Genomic DNA, 19,905 nt, shown 5'->3' on the forward strand with positions numbered 1-19,905 from the left:
ACAACCTGTGCAAGAAATTTCTCTAACAGACAGAATCATCCATCAAGATGATTCACAGCAACAACATCATAACTCATTTGTCTCTTACTGGTGGCAAGAAACATTGCTCTCTTTCTCCTCCTGTGAGGACTGTTGGCATTATAATGTCTACAACACCACACTGCCAAGAACTATGCTGTTTCTATAGTGTTCTCTTCCACTATTAGTTAATTGATTCCCACAAACAAATGTAAGATGAACAGGTATTTATCAGCCTATTTTAGAAGTGTGGAAAGCCAGAATTTATCTTCTCAGCACAGCACTGACGTAGACCACTGGAAGCTATGTGAAGCCTCTCTTCTCAGCTCTGTGCTGGCAGCCCCATGGATTAGCACACAACCCATATAACTCCTGTGGTGTTGTGTTGTGCTGGTTCAGTGCCATGTCTCATGGTTTTTAACATGCATGAATAGAGCTCCAAGAATTTGCTTGCAGGGTGCACTTGTTCTTTGTCATCTAGCACAGACCTGCTGTGTCTGGCAGTAACATGGCTACAATACTTGATATCATAATTTCCAAATAGCATTTCTCATTATAAATGCAGAGCTCTTTTGAAGGCAAAACAAAACAAAACAAAACATTTGCACCAAGAATTTTTACCGACAATGTCCATAAGGAATTCAGTCTCAAAAAAACAGTGATTTTTTGCCTTTTCCTTCCTGTCTGCTCAAATGCTCAGAAAAAAAATTTCTGGATATATTTCTTCAGGCTTTGGATCTCTCATGGCAGCTTTAACAGAGGTTAGTTCTGACCTGATGGCAGCCAGGAAGCACAACTTTCAGCCATCATCTCTGTTCAAGTTTAACAAATGGTGCAGGCAAACTGGGGGTCAAGTGCTGAGCTGCTGAGGCCTCTGCTAGTGCAGAGGCCATGTAGAACTGGGGACATCACAGGAAGGCTGACACCACCTCACCTTAACAACAGCATGTGCTCATGTGAGAAAAGTGGAGTCTGCCAGCTTCACATGGCGAACACACACACCAAACCCAAACTCACACATCAAACTTAAACTCAAGCCTGCACCTTCAGCCGTCCTTGTTAGACAGTACTTGAACTTTCTTAACAGCCATCTTATGAAGAAAAGCAGGTTTCTGGTCAGTGCTCTAGTTTCAGTGTCAGCTCTGCACTGGAAATATATCCACAAACAATGAAGTGATTTACCAAAAGCCAGACAAGGAGTCATTAATAAAACAGACAAGAATTTCTTGCTTCTAGACCTATGCTCCATCTTTTAGACAGACTGTACTGTAAGTAGGTATTTATCCTATGCTTCCTTTGTAATTATTGACCATAAGCAGTTACAAAACAGTTCCAATCTGATTATAAATATAATTTTGGATCACTCCTGTGAACTCAGCAACTGCAAAAGTGACAGCTACTACTACTATGTAAAGTACTGTGCAAAACTTCAGGCTTTTTTCCAGGGGTCCTCCTAAGCTCTAGTCATAAGTTCCTGTGATAAAGTGCAGACTGTGGCTGTATTTTAGTCTAATTTTTGCTCTGGCAGGAGGCTTAGATGTGTCTGCACTGTATGAAAGAAGATCAGTGAAAGATTCACCAGGGAAATAAAGTCCAAGCCTAACTGGACAAGTACTGAGAGATTCATGCATTTCAGTTTGCAGTTGCAGAGGAACTCTTGATAGAAAAATCAGCAGGAAAATTGGAGTCTTAAATTCATTAACAATCCAGTCCCCAAGTGTTCTCAGAAATGACAGCTAAAAATTATAACAGCTGCTCCAGCAAACTAACAGGACTGTCTGCTGGCTTGTGAAATCAGCCGAGGTAAAGCCTGCCTGAAAAATCTCACTGCATTTTTAAAAGGAAATGCTGGTCAGTCAATATTTCAGCCACAGCCATTCTGCTCATCTAGATTTACAATTTACTTCAGGGCCTTCAGCTCTCAGAGACATGGCAGCAATGTCTCGTAGTGCACATTTCAAGAGCAGCTGGGAAACCTGGACTGATGACCATGTGGTTAACAAAGGAAGCAAAGAGTTAATGCAGCCAGCATCAAGGGCTGGATTCTCAAAACTGATCTGCAGTAAGCAGGAAGGCAGGAAGCACAAATGGAAAAGAATTAAAATGGGACTCAACTCACTAAGTTTAGAGGAAGCTAGTCTCATAGGTAATGCTCTCCTTCCAGGAATATACAACCATTTTAGCTGCAATTGCCTTACAGGAAGGCAGATAAGTTCTACCAGTCCTGTTCTCCCCACAAATCTCACTGTGTTACTACAGTTGAACATGTCTGGAAACCATCTCTATTTGTTACTCCCTTCCTCTCAAGGAAAGCAGCCAGCTGCTCCATCTGAAGCACAAACCCACTTCTCATCTGTACCACATACATACTGGAAAAGTAACTTTCTGGGTTGGAAACTTTATTTAATGACCTCTTACCAAAGGAGAGACTGAAGGAGATTTCTTGCAGACAAAGCTGACTGGAGACTCCAAACTGCTAGAAGCAACAATATGATAGACGCTAGAAACTGCTAAAAATAACTTCCATGTCAGGAGGTTCAAGTAATATTTGACTTAATTTCAGATTTTTGAAAAAATAATTGTGCAATTAAACATGAAAGACAGGTGGGGAAGAAAAGTTGTTTGGGCACAGCCCTCATTCTACCCACTCCAGGATTGGAAATCACCAGCCAAACCATCACAGGGGGACTGGGAGACAGGACACAACTGGAAATAGAGGGATAATACTGCAAAGTTTTTTAACTCACCTCATGAGAGTTGGTTCCATGGGCCACTCTGGTTTTGCAAACTGGGTAAATAAAAAAGAAAAAACAATTCACCACTGAAACAAACTCTTTATAATCCTGTTCCCACCCACACATGCAAACACTGGAGTCCACCAGACCAAGGCATTGACTGTAACAGACACCAGTGACAATTTTTGCTTGAACAGTGTCCTCAATCACTGCAAAGCTCGGCTTGCTCCAAGCTCTACTCTCTCAATTCCTCCCTGCAACTAAGGTGCAACACAGATCATTATTAGGACTAGACAGAGCTGCCAAGCATCAGCTAAGAAGTTAGTACTAGTACTAGTTCTGCCATCCTGTTTACTCAGAGAGCATTTTCACAACTATATAATTTTTTTTCTGAGGCTAGAGCTACTTTACAGGTACCACAAAACACCACTGTCCTTAAAACAAAGGAACTGGGACACGGTGGAAACCAACTTTTTTTCCTACCTCCCTGTTTTCAGGGAAGAGCAGGAAATGTAATGGGCTGAACCAAACTAAGATGTAACTTACTTTTCACAGGCAACCATAGAGGGGGACAAAAAAGGCAGAGAGCCTAGCAGTTTTTCTTTCTCCTTCACATTTCTTATCTGCTCTGTATATCCTGGTTCTCACCTCCATCCTGATTAAGAGGAGGAGTAAAACCAGTAAGAGGAAAGAAACAACATGCTCCTTCTACTATGAGGCCACAGAAGAACTGAAGACCCTAGGAACCCCATGATGACTAGAGCTGATGTTACTTATGTGTTAAGCAGAGGAGATGAAAACTTGCAAGTAGTGAGGGGGTGGATAGGACAAGACTTCTTTGCAGTTTGTTGGAAGAATCAAATTGGCAGGCAAGAGGACAGGCAGCTATGAAAGGCAGATAACCTGCACTAGAATCCAATATAAGTTGGTAACTTGAAATTTTGGAAAGTGGTTTATGATGTCTCACGGACATATGCTCTGGAAAGATGGAGGATTTTTAAGAAAAAAATAAAAATAGAGACAGGAAAAAGAAAAAACACTACCAGAATACCAAGGTATATTAATTTTCAGTGCTATTTTGTAACTTCATTATCATTTAGTGGGGTTGATTCAGACCTCCTGAATATATGCTGCTGACTACTGAGGACTAGTCAGTCTGTATTGAGACACAGTGTGAAGAGAAGGGCAAAACCAGTCAGTGGGATTTGAAGTACTGCTTCACAGTGCAGCTTCAGGAGACCTGCCTCATTTGGGAGAGCGATGGCAGGGAGGGCAAAACATGCTTTTTCCACGCAACTTTACCTCTGAACCTTACAAATGAGGCAAACAGCAAGGGAACAAACACCGACTAATGATCCTGCTCACTTTATACTGCAAGGAATCAAATAAAGGAACAAATTAAAGCACAAGCCCCACAATGAAACTTGCTACAAAGCACAAACAGTTCATAGCAGCTGTTTGAGCTGTGGGCCCTTGCTATCTTTGGTAACCCTCTTTCTTTTACCCTCTAAGATTATATTTGTACCCTGGACCAGTAAAAGGGAGATGTGGGTGAAAAAAGAGGCCAGTCAGCAAGGCAGTGATTTTCTCAAGAAAAATAATGAACACAGTTGGCAGGAGAAACATCTTGCATAAGTTCAGGGCAAGAGGCTAACTTTGTTAGAACTGTTAGCATTTCCCAGGAATGCATGTTTACTGTAGCGAGGTGTTTAAAGTAAGGAACAGCAATAAAAGGCAAAGTAAAAGCTGATAGGGAGGGGGTTTGTTCCACATTCCAAGCAGACTGCCTCAGAGCATTTGTTTCAGGAAAGTTTTAATATCCTTGACACCTTTGGCAGTGAAACCCACACTCCTACAATGTTGGCTATGTTTTGGGGGGTGCATGTGCAGTATTTAGAACCTACTAGAAGCACCAAAAAAATGCCCATGTACATACTGAACGGGAATGCCAGTCCATTCTTCTCTATAAGCTGCAAGGTATCTTCTCCACAGGCACTTGTCAGCTCCATAAAGGGTGGTGAACAGATCCTCTCATCTGCAAGAAAATAAAAAGGCTCAAATGAAGATGAGGGGATTAGCTCCTCAGCTGCACCATTACCAGCTCTCTCCATACTAACTGCTTCTTGATAGTCAGCTAATATTAAAGCACCCAGAAGGATTGTAAGCCAGGCCTGAATTTGGGGTTCTGGAAACATTTCAGAAGATGAAAGGCCAAATTTTCAGATAATCTAAATGGAAATATAAAGCCAGTATTTTCACAGGAGGCAAAAATGATCACTTGATTAGGAACACGTAGTCAGAAGACTTAGCCAGTGAGGTGAAAAGCAATTGGGATCATAGCTCTTAACTTTATGCCTTCAAGCATAATTTTCTAAAGCATTTTACAAAAAACAGAATGGTCTGCAAATGTGACTAGAGCAGGCAGTCTCACAAAGCCATCTCTCCTGTGGGGCTCCTTAGATAGCAGATTCCAGTGTGTATTTACTTCAGACAAGGTGCCAGAACTTTCTGCTGTTCGCTGGTACGGCTCTGCCATGAAAGCAATGTTCATTTGGTCTGGCAAACCCAACCAGAGCACAGCTGAGACATCACCATGTCAAGACTGCTCAGCAAGCTCCGGTTAAAGAGAAAAATCAGGGGAACCATGGTAAAATGTAATGGAGCACGTCTGCTCCAGAGTGTTTCTGCTGATGTTGTGCTTGTTCATACAGCGTTGCAGGAAGGCTGAAGTCAAAAACCAGCCCTCTTAGTGACTTGGTAAGTTGACTTCTCTAGGATTCACTTCCTGTTCACTGTAGGAGAACTGAGATTCCCTTGGGAATGCAGCAGAAAAGGCAGAAACCACTGTAGGACTCATAGGGCTTGAGCATAACTCTTCACTTAAGAGGGCTGGGTTGCAATTTCAAGTGTACAGAGAACCTTGACTTCAGCCATAGCTCTGAGACAGGTCAGCAGTCCCACAGGTTTTCAGACAAAAGCTGTGTGCATGTTGACAATATTGACAAAGTCAAATCAAGGACATCACCCAAGTATGAACAACTATTCAAGCTACCTCCTTAGTGAGCACAGTCTTAAAAACTTACTACTTTGGAGTTTGAGCTGTGGCCAGGTTAACTTTGGAGCCACAAATGAGTTATAACTCGATTTAGCGGCACAGTACTGAACACAATTCAGAACACGTCTGCCAAGACTAGCTTTTCAGACTTATTTCAAGAGAAACAGCATGACACTTTCCTCCAAGAAGCAACTGGAGACAAGCACAAATGGTGCGAGCAACTGTATCTGGCAAACTCAAGTCACAGGTTTATATCAACCAGAAACTTCTCTTGAAAATAAGCAAAACATGGCTGAATCCAAACAGGTGGAGGCCATGCTGTGCAGATGGTGCAGAAACGGAAAAGTACATGTGAACTAAAACCCCAGCAAAGCTAACCATAACTCTGAGACAGCCACACATTCAGAAATCACTTTATAAGCATTGTTTAGATTCATACTTTTCACTTCATTGTAAGTATATATATATATAAAGAAAACTGAATCACTGAAAATAACAGAGATGCAAAACTCTCTATATTTTGGTACACATATCTCAATACATCCCCAAGCTTTTAGCATATCCAAGAACTCTGTTCATTAGCAGTGCTGTCACTACAAGAAGTTTTCTGAGAAAAGGCTATTTTCATACAAGGAGCAGAAAGATTGATGCTTTGAGGTCAACCTCTACAAAACTAAACAAAACATCCCAGATTTCAAAGCTTTCAATTTGCTGCTATGAAAACAGAAAGCAGCATCCAAAAGTGACAGGTACTGTAATATTTACAAGCCTTTGCCAGAGCAAAAGTTCCTTAGTTGGATGAATTTAGGGAATAAGATTTAGTTTACAGATACTTGGGAACAACTTTGGCTTGGCAGCTCTCCCACCCACATGCTTAAGGTTCACAAATAACTTTGCCTTCATAGTGCAGATGCAGAGATGGTTCCATCTCACTTCCCTCTGTTTCTCTCTCATGCAAACAGGAATGGGAGACAGGGAGGATTCAGTGTTCCTGCTAACTACATGACACTTGCATGGGGAGATGAAGGAAAGAGCAAAAAGTAATTTCTTTGACTTTGTACTTAGAAAAGACCACCTGGATCAACAAAAAGTAGCAAAGAAGACTCTTAGCATCTCAAAGTGCTCCCGCTGAGTTTGCACAACACAGGCATTTTCTCTACCAAGAAGGTAGCCCACTGAAACCTCTAAAACAAATCATTAATTCACAGCCAAACCTGAGGACAAACAAATCCTCACTCAACACAAGATTTCTGTAATGCCTACAGCTAGAAAACTGCTGCTCTGAGTTTAATTGCACACGCTGAAATCCTAAATATAGCTGTAGGTTAAAAAAAAAGTCCTCCAGCTGCCAGCAATCATCCTCTCCTCCTTCCCAGGGTGGCAAACACATGCTAAAGCTTTCTCTCATCACCAGGCTCCCACTATCAGAGTGACAGCAGTCTCTGCACACCTTCTCTGCACTGAGGTCCAGGATAGACCTCACTCAATGGCTGAGAGTCAATTCAATACTGATTTACATCAGCTTGGAACTACACCATGCAACCCACATGGTGCAAACCCCCAGTGGTACACTGAACCCTCCCTTCCCCTCCTCCTGAGTAAGCTGCTTTAGTGTGAACTTACTGAGCTGGGGTCAGGTGCTGGACCCTTGGCACTGTCACTGCTTCTTTGCAAACCAGCAGTGACAAGACACCACGGGAAACCATTGCCAAAAAGAACAACAGTAAATATACACAAACAAGCGAACATAACAGTCTAGAGATGAGAAGGGCATCAAGATTCTGGCTCCACTGCTGACCTTTTGTATTGAAGCTACAGCCTAACCCTCCAGTTTAAAACCAAGCAATATTCTCATTAGCAACTGAGAGCCCAGTGTGGTCAAAGCACTTTAATGGAAGCAGTCTGAGAACAACTACAGCATGAGGCCACAGCCATGTCACCCCTCCTGTACAGCTGCACTGGCCATACACCGCTAGCAGAAGCGACTCTGTCAGGACACAGACCTGATAAAACCCAGACCCTGTGCAAGGAGCTGATGCTGTTGCTTTTCTACCATCAGTACTCAGCTCTGCTGTGCATTGAGATGCTGCTGAGTGGAAGAGAGTTCTTCTAAAACATCAAGTTTGGAAAAGACTCCACCTCATCTTCCATCCTTGGCTATGTACAAGTGACCTTAAATCCCAAGAGATTATTACATATGCAATTTCTAATCTTTCCACATTGGATCTGAAACTAAAACTCAGGCACTTCCTCCCTCCCTTTGGGTGCATATGCTGCATTGCACAATAAGCAGATGACCACAATTATTAACCCTATCTTCCTTCATGCAGCCTGCGTTGAACTGAAGATATCAGCAGGATAAATCTGTCCATAAATCTACAGACTGCTGTCAATTCAGATTCTGTACATTGCTGTACAGCACACTTAGAGAATGGTATTTCTTTATGTTCTAAGCACCTGGCAGTGTCTGAGAGTCCTGCCTTTGAAATATGGCCAGGACTTCAGGTGAACCATGTCAGGTCCAGAACTGCCAACTTAACAGCAACATGGAAAGATTCTTCAGATCACAGTGTTCAGCTTTCTCTTCAGACAAGTACCCAATTGTAGCACTTTTGTTGTTAAAAACAACACATTATAATTAAATTTAAAAGTCAAAATTCTGTTACTCTGTTCCTCCCCCATCTTTGTCCTCATTTTTAGGACAAACTTTGTGGTATCTGTTTTCCATATTTTCCTTTAAATATTCTCCCTTTTCTTCAAGATTATTTGATCTCAGAGAGAGTTCTCTCTCTCTCTCTCTCTCCTCTTTCTCACTTTTCTGTATTTTTTCTCACTCCCATCCCCATCTCTCATCTATGCTGTTCATTTTTTCTACTGTTATTTCTGTTCTTTCAGTGCTACCTACACTTTATCCCTCCATCACCTCTGAACGGAGCTCATGGCTGGAGGGATCATGTTCATTGCAAGCACAGGGGGAGCGTTTGCAGTGGGACTCATGAGGACAGCAAGGAAGCTGGCACTAAGAGGTCACGGGTGACAGGCAGCAATCACAGCACCAGGGCAGTCAGCCTGGCACACCCTGCTGCGGGGTGAGCTTTGTCAGAGCATTGTTCCATTCCCATGGAGCAACAACATTATTATGAGGGCTTGACTGATGAAGGCCAGTTTACAGGATGAGTAACACAGCTCACCAACAACAGAGAGGTGAAAGAGCACTCAAACCAGGGTGTCAGTGCCAGGAGGGGATTATTCCAGATGAAGTTCAACAATAGTGACAGGAGCAATGGGATGTGAAGATGAGGAAGATGCAGATTAAAAACTGGCTGGGGAAAAGAATTTTCTGGCAGTGAGAATTGGTGGAATTCTTTGTGTTCAGGACTTGCTTTAGTAAGAGATGCTGAGTAATGCTTCTCTACTCAGGGGACCCTGGTGGCCTGCAGACAGCCTGCCAAACAGTCACAGGACACCCAAACCTCCAGAAGAAGGCACAAGAGGCCAAACACTCAACACACTCCCACTCAGCAGCCAGGCAAAACAGATAGAGAAAAAATAAGAGTAATGGGTGTTCCTATTTGAACCAAAACTTAATAATAAATTGAAACCACTGCGACAGGGCTGTACAAGACAGTCCTGGGATGGTTTCTGATGAGGGTAGAAAGTACTTGTACTATAAAAGTTTGAGAAGTACCAACACAGTGGGCAGCTGTGGATAACTGTGGGGAAAAAATAAACCGTAAGAGAAGAAGAACCTATTTGGATTTCTTTGGTCCTTATGATTTTGGACAGGTAAGAAAACAAATAATAGATTGTAGATCCAATGCTCTGCATTCACAGATCAACCAATTGTATTCCCTTGTCTTCAGAAAAGGAGTTTAAAGAGAATTTTGGTCATGTGAGAATAGCTCAAAAACTGTGTCTAGAAAAGAAATACAAACAGTGATAAGACAACTGCCTATTAAACTTCAGAGTTATTGTTTAAAGATGTTTTCCTGCCTCATAGTTCACCATCTTTCACTACCTAGCCTAGGGATTAGCAAGTGCAGCAGACAGGTGGAAAAAAGAGTATTTATTCTCAGCACCACCAACCTCTTGCCACAAGACCACGATGCAGTCACCAAACACAGTCTAACTCTGAGCTTCTGTTTATGAAGTGGGGAAAAGGCTTCACCTCCCTTTGGCCTGGCAGGGCTTTTTGGCTCTAGTTTAAGGAGTTCCAGGAAAAAGACTTTTTGATGCTATGGGGGTCATTGCAGTAGCTGAACAAACTACCTGTTTGAAGCTTCAGTCTGAGCACCATCACCCAAAATCCTGAGCGCGTTACTGGAAAAACATAAACCAGAAGGTGTTTACTGAAGAATGTCATATCTTTTGCCCAGGCTCAGTACTCATCATTAGCAGTACCTTCTTCATTTAGACACAGAAGGTAAAAGAAGCACCAAATAAGGGGTGTGCTGAGGACAAGGGAAAGGTGAAAGAAGTTGGTACAGTGAATTTGTGAAACAGGTGGAAGGAAGATGCAGTTTGTCAAAGGAGCACAAGAGGAGGCCTGGAGGCCCCCAGGTGTGCAACCTACCTGGCACATCTAGATCCCCTTATTCTGCTTAGCAATTCCAAATGGAGCACAGCTGTGCCCAAGTTGCTCTCTGTGCCTGGAAAGGTTGTCAGGATTATTCTTAAAAAGACTGGGTATGCAACCTCCACATCACACAATGCATTATGCAGAAAAATTACAAAGCTGCTTTGAAAAATGCTGGTCTCTGGTGTAAACACCCTTAAGATAAGCACAAAACCATCCATATCAAAATCAAGACTGACTGGCTCAGGCCGTTCCTCATCCAACACTCATGGAGCAAATGTTAAGCCTTAAACTATCAGAAAGATTTACAGCAGACGGTAACAAACTCTAAACTGCCTACTTTGTTGAAAAAAGCCACTCTTCAATAGAACAGTTTGCACTATGACTTGAAAACATTTAAGACTCCTTAAAAATAAACATATTTTCAGTAAACTGTGCTTCACTGTAGCTTCCACCAGCTTGTGGCACTCTGCTCCTGTGGGAATAGAGAGGATACACAGCCAGGGCAATGTCTTTTTCTCCTAATACAATAAGGGGAGGAAATATGAACTTCCAGCTCACCCCTGCCTACTGAGTTCATTTTCAACCAAAAAACCCAACCACAAAGAGAAGCTGGCAAGGTTTATTTTTTAAGCATGCAGCTAAATCTTACTCAAAGGTATCATAAACCACTACATGACAGAGTCTTTTGCCCTTTGAATCCCTTTAATGACTGTACACTTATAGCTTTAGACTGTAACTTTTGCTAAGGTCAAAAGTTGCTACATCAAGGAGTCAGTCCAGCTAAGCCAACACCAGCTTCACAGCAGCTCAGTCCCTATGAACTGGAAGAACCCCTTCTTCACTCCTCCCTCTAGTAGGTAATTTTTCAGTTGAAGCTTCATAAACCTAAAAACTTTATTCATAAACCCCACAACTTTAACAGGTTTATTTCAGCACTTTTGAGCTGTATTAAAAATACTCTCAAGTTGTTTTCCCTTCCCCTCAGAAATGCATGTGCATGAGGAATATTGGCAGAACAGATTTAGTTCAAACATATGTTGATCTATACTCATCACTGAAAAATCAACGCATATATGAATACCCATGTGTTTGCATCTTAAGTCTGTGAGGGGAAAATTCCAGTTCTCAGGATAAAGCAGCTGTATCTGAGGAGCATTTGGCAACACATTCCAAAGACACAAGAGGGCAGAGCAGACTCAGTTTTGAGGGCACAATTTCAAGCTTACCCTAGCTTGGCATACAAGGAACTGCACACCGAATATCTGTGTTAAATGGAACATCTGCCGAGCAACAGTCTTTTTTAAAAAAAAAGTAGAGATTTTGAAGCATTTGGGCAATGAGTGAGGAAATCTCACCACTAAATATAAATACGAACCTATTCAAAAAAATTCACAATAACTTGTCATTTCCATGCAATTTAGGAGTGCTAATTATGGGTTTTGAACACGATGAAATCAGCTTAGACTGAAGAGAAAGTATAAACCATAAAGAAGAAATAAAGGCAAAGGTCATAGTAATGTCAGCCTGATGGCATTTTTTCTCCCAGATGAACTTTTCAGAGACAACCATTTCACAAAGCTATGGTCCGTATTAGTTCCTCCTTTACTTGTTAGATTTAGACTTTCATCTTATGCCCACTTTCCTTAGTGAGCAGAATCTTTCTGATTCCTGAGAAAGGAATTCACGTCATCCTTTGGGTGCTCAGGCTGAACGAGGCAGGTTTTGCAGACAAGCATTCTGCTCACTCGTGATGGAGCCTCACAGGCACCCGATAGTAGAGAAGCACAGCTACAGACATGCCTTCAGTTAAAATAGACCTGTGGTGAAACACAGGCATTGACATAACCTGATAAAGTGAGCTCACGACCATGTAACAGTTTAAGTGGTGAAAAATTACCTCATTCAGGAGACAGAGTAAAGGCTGGGAGATGGGTGTTCAGCATCAAGTAGCCTCATTTTTCAGCAGGTGAAAGTGGTTACCCGCCATCTTGCGAATGCAAGGGACAGGAAGCTTTGCAGTTAAATTTTAAAAACCAAGCACACCTCACCACAGAAAAAGGAGGCAAATGAACTATCTGTCCAGGAGAAAGAAATAAACCTTCTGGTGCTTCTTAGGCTCTTTGTAGATAAGAATGTTAGGCAAAACTCTCTTGTAAGTAATGAAGAACGGGCGGAGAAAACCTGCTAGAATAGCTTTTGTTGAAACAGTAATATTTATTCCTTAGAGCATTGAAGCTGTACCAAAACTTGGGGACTCATTTTACAGGCAGGAGTGTTTCCAACGTTACAGGAAGAATGAAAGCAATTTTCCTCATCAAGGAAAAAAATGAAAGGGATTGTTCGACAAACTTAAAGAAGTCTTTTCTGTATTTTTATCCCAATAATGTTCCGCTCAGAACACTGGCATTGAAAGTATTGGTATCTGCAAAACCCCAAAGGCTTTTCAAGAAGACAGACTATGCAAAATATATTCTGCATGTCTGCTCTACATTAAAATGCAAATGTCAGATTCGGTGTGAATGCCTAAACCCCGATTAAAACCAACTCAACTGTCCCTAAACGGTAATTTGTATCTGCTGTTTCATATGCTTACCTATGTATGTTGAATACAAGAATTATACTTAGTGTTGCCATTTTCAAGTGACAAAAGTTTTAGTATTCTTACCAACATGGACAACCCCATGCTGAATGATAAAGGAGTCTCAGAACCAAGAGCCAGTGTCAAATATGACTCTTTACCATGAAATACAGAAGGTATATAATGGCCCAAATGTAGGATTTTTTATGCTTCCTCTCCCAAATACTGAGCTAAGACATTACTTAGACTAGTGCAAAACAATTTCCAAGCTAAGCTTCTACTTGCAAACGACACAGCTCCAGGACAGGAGGCAGTGGGATGTCAATTTGCATCCCCCTGGCCTAGATGGTGGATAGGAACAGATAGTGCTGTGCACTTCCCTGTACACACCCATAGAGCTTGAAAATGGCCAGGGACCACCAGATTTGGAGCAAATACACTGTTATACACTATGTGTTGGAGATTGAGTGAAAGATGTGAACACCAGGGCCCTCATAATTAAACAGATACATAGCTCTAAGGTTCTTCATGACCACCCAATTCACTGAGAAGTTGATGGCAGAGAGAGCACCAGTTTGCTCCATATAATGAAATGCTCATCATTCCCAGGAATCTAAGGTAAGCTGTGAAGACCCAGTGCTGAACTCCTTACTGAATTTATTTGTATGTAACTCTACTCACTTAAACCAATTAGTTCCTCTCAGTTGAATAATCAGTCTTTCCTTGTATTATACAGAGTACGTTGTCTAATAAAATAGAAAATGCATTCATGCAGGGGGCATGATGACAGACATGACGTAGGCAGCTTTTTCTTGTCTGTGGAGTCCATTTGAAGATGTTAGAGTACCCAGATGAGTAGAGTCCACTGAAGCTCTTTATATCTCTAATCTAAGAGGGTTGATGGCCCTTAACAAGATCAGTTTAATGAGCTTTTGGAAGATAAATCCTGGGAGATACTATACAACGCATGTCCCAGGCTTTCCGCAAACACCACTTCCAATCTACACATACTGTGTCAGAGGCAAAGCAGCAGCCCACAAGGAGCACAAAATAGTGACAAAACTCCCTCCGAGGTAGAGAGGTATCCCAGGAACACACTGGAAGGGGCTCTGACAGTACCATTCTCTGCTTAGATCAAGCCCCCATAGTTAGCAGGACTCCTGCAGCACCTGTGCTGCAGCTCGAGCCAGAGAGGAACATGGCCTTTGGCTCCTGTTCCAAACCATACCAGAGATGACAGAGGAAATGCAAATAAATACCTGTCCTTTATTACTTTACCAACTCACATGTATGTGAACACAAAGTTAGTGCAAGAGTTTACATACAGATCTAGAAAACACAGCAAGATCTTAGAATAATGCTGAGTAACAGGAAAGGCACATCACTGCCACTGCACAGCTGAGCAAGGCTGACAGCCAGCCCTGTGACTGGGCACCTCCTGTCACCTGTGTTGGGAGGCCATCTCTGTGCTGTGAGGACAAACAGATTTGCCAGAGATTTGGTGACCACTGATTTAATTTGAGTTCCTTTATGAAAAGCAGCCACTCAGAGCACAACTACACAACTGCAATGCACTTCTTCCTGTGCCATGGGTGAAATGCAAGCATGTGGCATTTCAATAACAACAGTGGAAAGAACTGTTTGCAGATACCTAAGCAGAGACTTAACTATCAACTCAACAACACAAGCCAATAATCATGGTCCCAAGTTTGTACGTAACATGGGAAACAAGAAGCTACTGCCCTGCCCTAACACTGTTCTTGCACAGGTTAGCAAACTTCTCTAACGCATGTGGGACTTTTACCTGCTACACTGCTCACCTTTCAGAGCTTGCACGTTGTGTCATGGAAGGAGCAAACTCAAATGAACAGGGTTTTTTTATTCAGAAACATTTTGTATTTTCAATTGAAGAACATACAGACAATCCTGAAGCACTTAGGAAAAATGTAATTGAAACACTGTTCCTGGCCTTGTAAGATCCTGCTCTGCACTTGTGTGCAATGCTTTAACTGGAGCAGGGCACACCAGCCAAGGCTGCTGCCTACTACACAGACTGCTACAACTTGATGATTTTTCCCAAGTGAGGTGGATTGGGCTCACTCCAAATCAATGAGAAAAAATAACTCTTGAGACAAACAAGCTATGAGTATTTTAAACATCAGAAAGAAAAAGACCTATCTACATGGGAAAGCTTTGTTAGTGTATATTTTTCTGTTCTAATTATGTTAGTATAACTACAGCAAAGGAATGCACACACACAATGTTGTTTACATTGGATTAGTTTCTCTTGCTAAAAAGTTTTCAGACAGCCCTCTAAATATTAAGCTATTAGAGAGTGTCCAAAGGAGGGCAATGAGGATTGTGAAGGGCCTTGAGGGGAAGCCGTAGGACGAGTGGCTGAGGGCACTTGGTCTGTTCAGCCTGTAGGAGACTGAGGGGAGACATAATTGCAGTCTACAACTTCCTCGTGAGGGGAAGAGGAGGGGCAGGCACTGATCTCTTCTCTGTGGTGACCAGGGACAGGATTGAGGGAAAGGCGTGAGGTTGTGTCAGGCAGGTTTAGGCTGGATATTAAAAAAAGGTTTTCACCCAGTGTGGCTGAGCACTGGAACAGGCTCCCCAGGAAAGTGGTCACAGCACCAAGCCTGAGAGAATTCAAGTGTTTGGACAATACTCTCAAGCACATAGTGTGACTCTTGGGGATTGTGCTGTGCCATTGAGTTGGATTCAATGATCCTTATGGGTCCCTTCCAACTCAGCATATTCTGTGATCTCTTTTCATAAACAACTGAAAAAGCACTCTGTGTAGATATCCCATGGAAGAGCTTTCCCACACCAGATCCCAACACTCATCAAAACACTCTGCAATACCTGTGAGAAACTATTGGGAGGCAAGGACTCACAGTCCTTACCTACTACCCTGAAAGCAGTGTTGGTATAGGAAGCTGACACTATTGCCACACTGCTGACAGGCTGCCAGGAGAAAATCCTGTGTTGCGTGATTCTCTCTGGCATCACGGAGAAGAGGTAGTGGCCGCTGAATTCTGGAAGTGGCATGTGCCCAAGCTTGGTATTTCAGCGGATGTCATCTGCTAAGATGCCAGAGTTCCAGCAGAATCCAGGACAAAGTGGTTTCTATTTTCTCTGGCACTGTAAGACTAGGTCTTTGGCCACATCTTTGGTGCAATCAATGCCCGTGTCCCTGGTTTGTCCATCCCCTGGGCATGCCAAGCAGCTAGCAGCAGCCAGAAGCCACTTATTCCACAAAAACCTCAGTGCATCAAAGCTGCAAGTCCAGCACTTGGTCTCCTTCAGTAACACCTGGGCAGGAGGGAGATGGCAATAAAAAGGCAGAAGTAGGAAAGACAAGAATGGAGTCCTTGACTGATGTGCCAGAACACATGGCAGCAACAAGGAGGCTCCTGAGTCTGGCTAAGAGCTCCCAAAAGCTGTGTGCCAGTGAATAATTGTGACAGAAAAGGGAATTCATCTCACATGGCTCCAGCCAATTTGTTTCTGGAAGCTGCCTGTGTACCAACAAAGCCAATGGACACAGGCACATCTGACCCATGGTTTTACCTTATACATTCAGCAGTTTAGAACTAGTAACTTCTGGACATATCTATCTCTACCCACTGTTTGTAAACTCGTAGTACTCCATACACACGTAAATTTTAGCCAGATAGTGTGAGGAGCAATGACCTGCCCTTTGCTGTGAGACAATTACCTTCACAAGAACTGTTGCTGCAAAGTAATCTTCCTGTTTTTCTGAAATGTGCATTCCTGTCTTGGAGGGAACAATGCTGACCTATATAGTCTGAATACACAAAGAAATACCTGTCATTTTCTGGCTTCAGTTACTACACTGACTCCTGATTCATGAACTTGCTACTGTCCCCTGTCAAGTATACTAACAAGGGTGGAGGAGATGTCCACATGCAGAAACACCCAGCAAGAAAGTCCAGAAAAGACAGAGAACTTGTGGCTGATTTCATAGAATCACAGAATGACTTGGGTTGGAAGGGGTCTTAAAGATCATCTCATTTCAATCCCCCTGCCATGGGCAGGGACACCTTTCACTAGACCAGGCTGCTCAAAGCCCCATCCAACCTGGCCTTGAACACTTCCAGAGATGGGGCATTCCATAACTTTTCTGGGCAACCCATTCCAGTGCTTCACCACCCTCACAGTGAAGAATTTCTTCGTAATATCTAATCTAAACTTACTTTCTTTCAGTTCGAAGCCATTCCCCCTTGTCCTATCACTACATGCCCTTTAAAAAGTTTCTTTACTTTATATGTAGCAACACTGGCCAGGACAAATTCTGAATCATATTCTCCACTTTGGCAAACAGTAGCTCCCAAATAAACTTTCTAGTGTAATTTTACTTGTTTAAAATGGAGTGCAAATATTGCCCTGGGCCACCTGACTGTAGGTGTGTTTCTGGTTTTGTCTTGGGCTCCTCAGCACAGGCTTGCTGCTGCTCCCTGAATCTTATGCTTGTAACAACTTATGAGCCCTGGATTACACCTCCTGCTCTCCCCTAACTACTGAGTATGGAGTTCCCCTCATGCAGTGAGGGGAATATTTTTTCAGTTTATCTCTTTGTACTGCACTGGGCTGGAGGACTTGTACCTGCCTCTGCAAGTAGTTCCCATCTGCTGACATAAGGACCAGTTGTACTGAGGTGTACTTTTTTTCCCCACCGGTTTATCTGTATAAGACTTGATATAACAGCTATCCCCAATTGGTCAGGATTTAAGGTGTGTGGGAGGCCCTAAAAGTTAAAGAATTCTAAAATTTTATGTGCTTTCTACATATAATGATCATGCCTCCACTTCTCTCTTCTTTATCTCCCCACTCTGATGAATACAGCAAAACATTCACTGTCTAGGCCCTCTCATCCTGGGGGATCCTTTAGTTAGAGGACAGCCCACAAGTCTTCTAGCACACTGCTTGTTGCCATTTGTCCACCACTGAGTCCCACCTCCTCTTCTATCTCAACTGTGCCACCATCCCTGACCTTCCCATTTACACCTACACACTGCCATCTCATCACAAGCTTTCTCATGGATAAACTCCTTTTATGACATTTCTAAAACCAGGCCCTTCCTCAAGTCCCCTTTGTCAAAACTCAAGCTTATACAGTTTTTTTCCTTTCCCCTGGTGGCTGGATCCATTTTACATCTCTCCTCATTAACCGATCTAATGAATGAAAGTTGTAAAGAAATGTGCCACATTTATTGGTTTCCTCAGTGAAGTATATATGAAAAAGCCAAGTAATACCTCAAGAAGAAGAAGCCTCAAATATCATGGATGGATTGAAGAAAACTGAGGTATAGCAGAGCTGCAGACTGGATCATTTAGAAAACAGGAGCTGTGTGAGTGCAAGCAGCTGTGTAGGAACCTCTTCAAAATTCTGGTCAACTGTCCCCAATTCCCTAGATGTGGTGCACCTACACCAAGAAATACAGGGGATGCCGACTCCTAGAAAGTCAGACTGTATCATATCCACCCCTTAGCTGTCCAACAGCTGTGAGCCCTGTAAGTTGGTAAAACAAGGATTTTCCCTTTCACAACAGCCAGTGACAGGACACATGACAGGAACTCAGAGATAGAAGATGCCTTGAGCCACACAGACATATGTAAAAAACATCGTCCATGTAAAAAACTACACCGTAATTTGTGGCTCAGGGTATCTGTGAGATCAGTGAAGAGGAAAGTTCCCCATGTATCCAGTGTCAATTCCCAGTATTCGACAGATCCTTTGTCAAAGGAGAAGGAATGTCCTGTGTCTTCAGAAAATGCACTTCTTTGAGAAGTAAATAGTTGCAAAAACTTGATTTGTAACCTGCTGTCTTCCAGCCCACTTTTTGGTGGTTGTCAATGCTGCAAAGATATATCAAAATCCTATGCTCTACAATATGATGGTCTGTTCTTATGTCCTGCACAAAAGAATTTAACAGTAACTAACAGGGTAAGTAAAATCACAGGCTAAACTCTATTCTTAATCATGTTGTAATCAAAGAAGTTTTACAGACTACCCAGTCAGAAAAATGCCGGATACTTACCATACCAGTTGTAGTATCTGAACTCTGCTCTGTAGGTGGATTAGAAAGTTATGGAAAGAGCTAAATTCTTGGCTAATTTTCAAGAAGAGAAACATTGCTAAGCTCAACAAGTTAGACAGCTCTCAGCATGACCCATCATGGTTTGTATAAAACATCTCTGATTTAGTAGACATGCTATTTCCTTTTGTCTGATCTATTTAATGACCTTTTTCCAGGCTTTGGGAATCTGGGTACTCATTTTCTTTTTGACAGACTGAAAATGCTGTAACAAAGTCAGGGCAACAGAAGACATTGAGAGACAGAGCACTTTCAAAATGAGGAACATACCTGTAGGTCTGGGAAAGCTAAATACTTCAAGGGCAATTAGATTTCTGAGACATGTGGTCATGTCTTTCAGTCAAAACTTTATTAATCTGCTTCTTACTAGATGAAAATAATTAGCTTGTATTTGAAAAGATTTAAAAAAAAATAAAACATAGAGTATATGCTAAGATTAGACTTTTCAAGTAGCTAAATGCAGATGAAAGAATGCTCATTAAAAACCCATGCTACTATCATTGACGTACATTTTATTTATATAAACCTCTTGAAATACACGAAGTTCCATATGCATCAAAGACTCTTCCTTCATTCCTGCACTATCCAATAGCAGTTTCATTTTACTGCCAGGGAAGCTGAAGCAAACCCTCAGTGAACTGACCAAAGAAACAGTGGGTTTTGGTGGCAGGCTTGCTCAGGACATACCTGCAGTTGCCTCATGCTCTCATACAGCACTCCTTGTTTGGAGATCTTTCCCTTTTTACAAAGGCAGCACTCATCGCTGATCCATCTTACAGCAGTGAAAGCAAGAGACAAAACCCTAGAAGGGC

General features: G+C 42.3%; 1 protein-coding gene across 2 annotated transcripts in view; it reads right to left on the reverse strand.

The window, feature by feature from the left end:
• ITPK1 (inositol-tetrakisphosphate 1-kinase) overlaps window positions 1–19,905 on the reverse strand; it is a 145,027-nt gene that overhangs the window by 17,465 nt on the left and 107,657 nt on the right. For both annotated transcript variants that reach the window (XM_069018127.1, XM_069018128.1), the window contains exons 6-7: window positions 4,690–4,788; window positions 2,766–2,806 (exon numbers count right to left, since the gene is read on the reverse strand). In XM_069018127.1, coding sequence (XP_068874228.1) covers window positions 2,766–2,806; window positions 4,690–4,788 — 140 coding nt within the window. The remainder of the gene's footprint in view (window positions 1–2,765; window positions 2,807–4,689; window positions 4,789–19,905) is intronic.

This window comes from Aphelocoma coerulescens, chromosome 5 (assembly GCF_041296385.1).
Source record: "Aphelocoma coerulescens isolate FSJ_1873_10779 chromosome 5, UR_Acoe_1.0, whole genome shotgun sequence".
NCBI classification, from domain to species: Eukaryota; Metazoa; Chordata; class Aves; order Passeriformes; family Corvidae; genus Aphelocoma; species Aphelocoma coerulescens.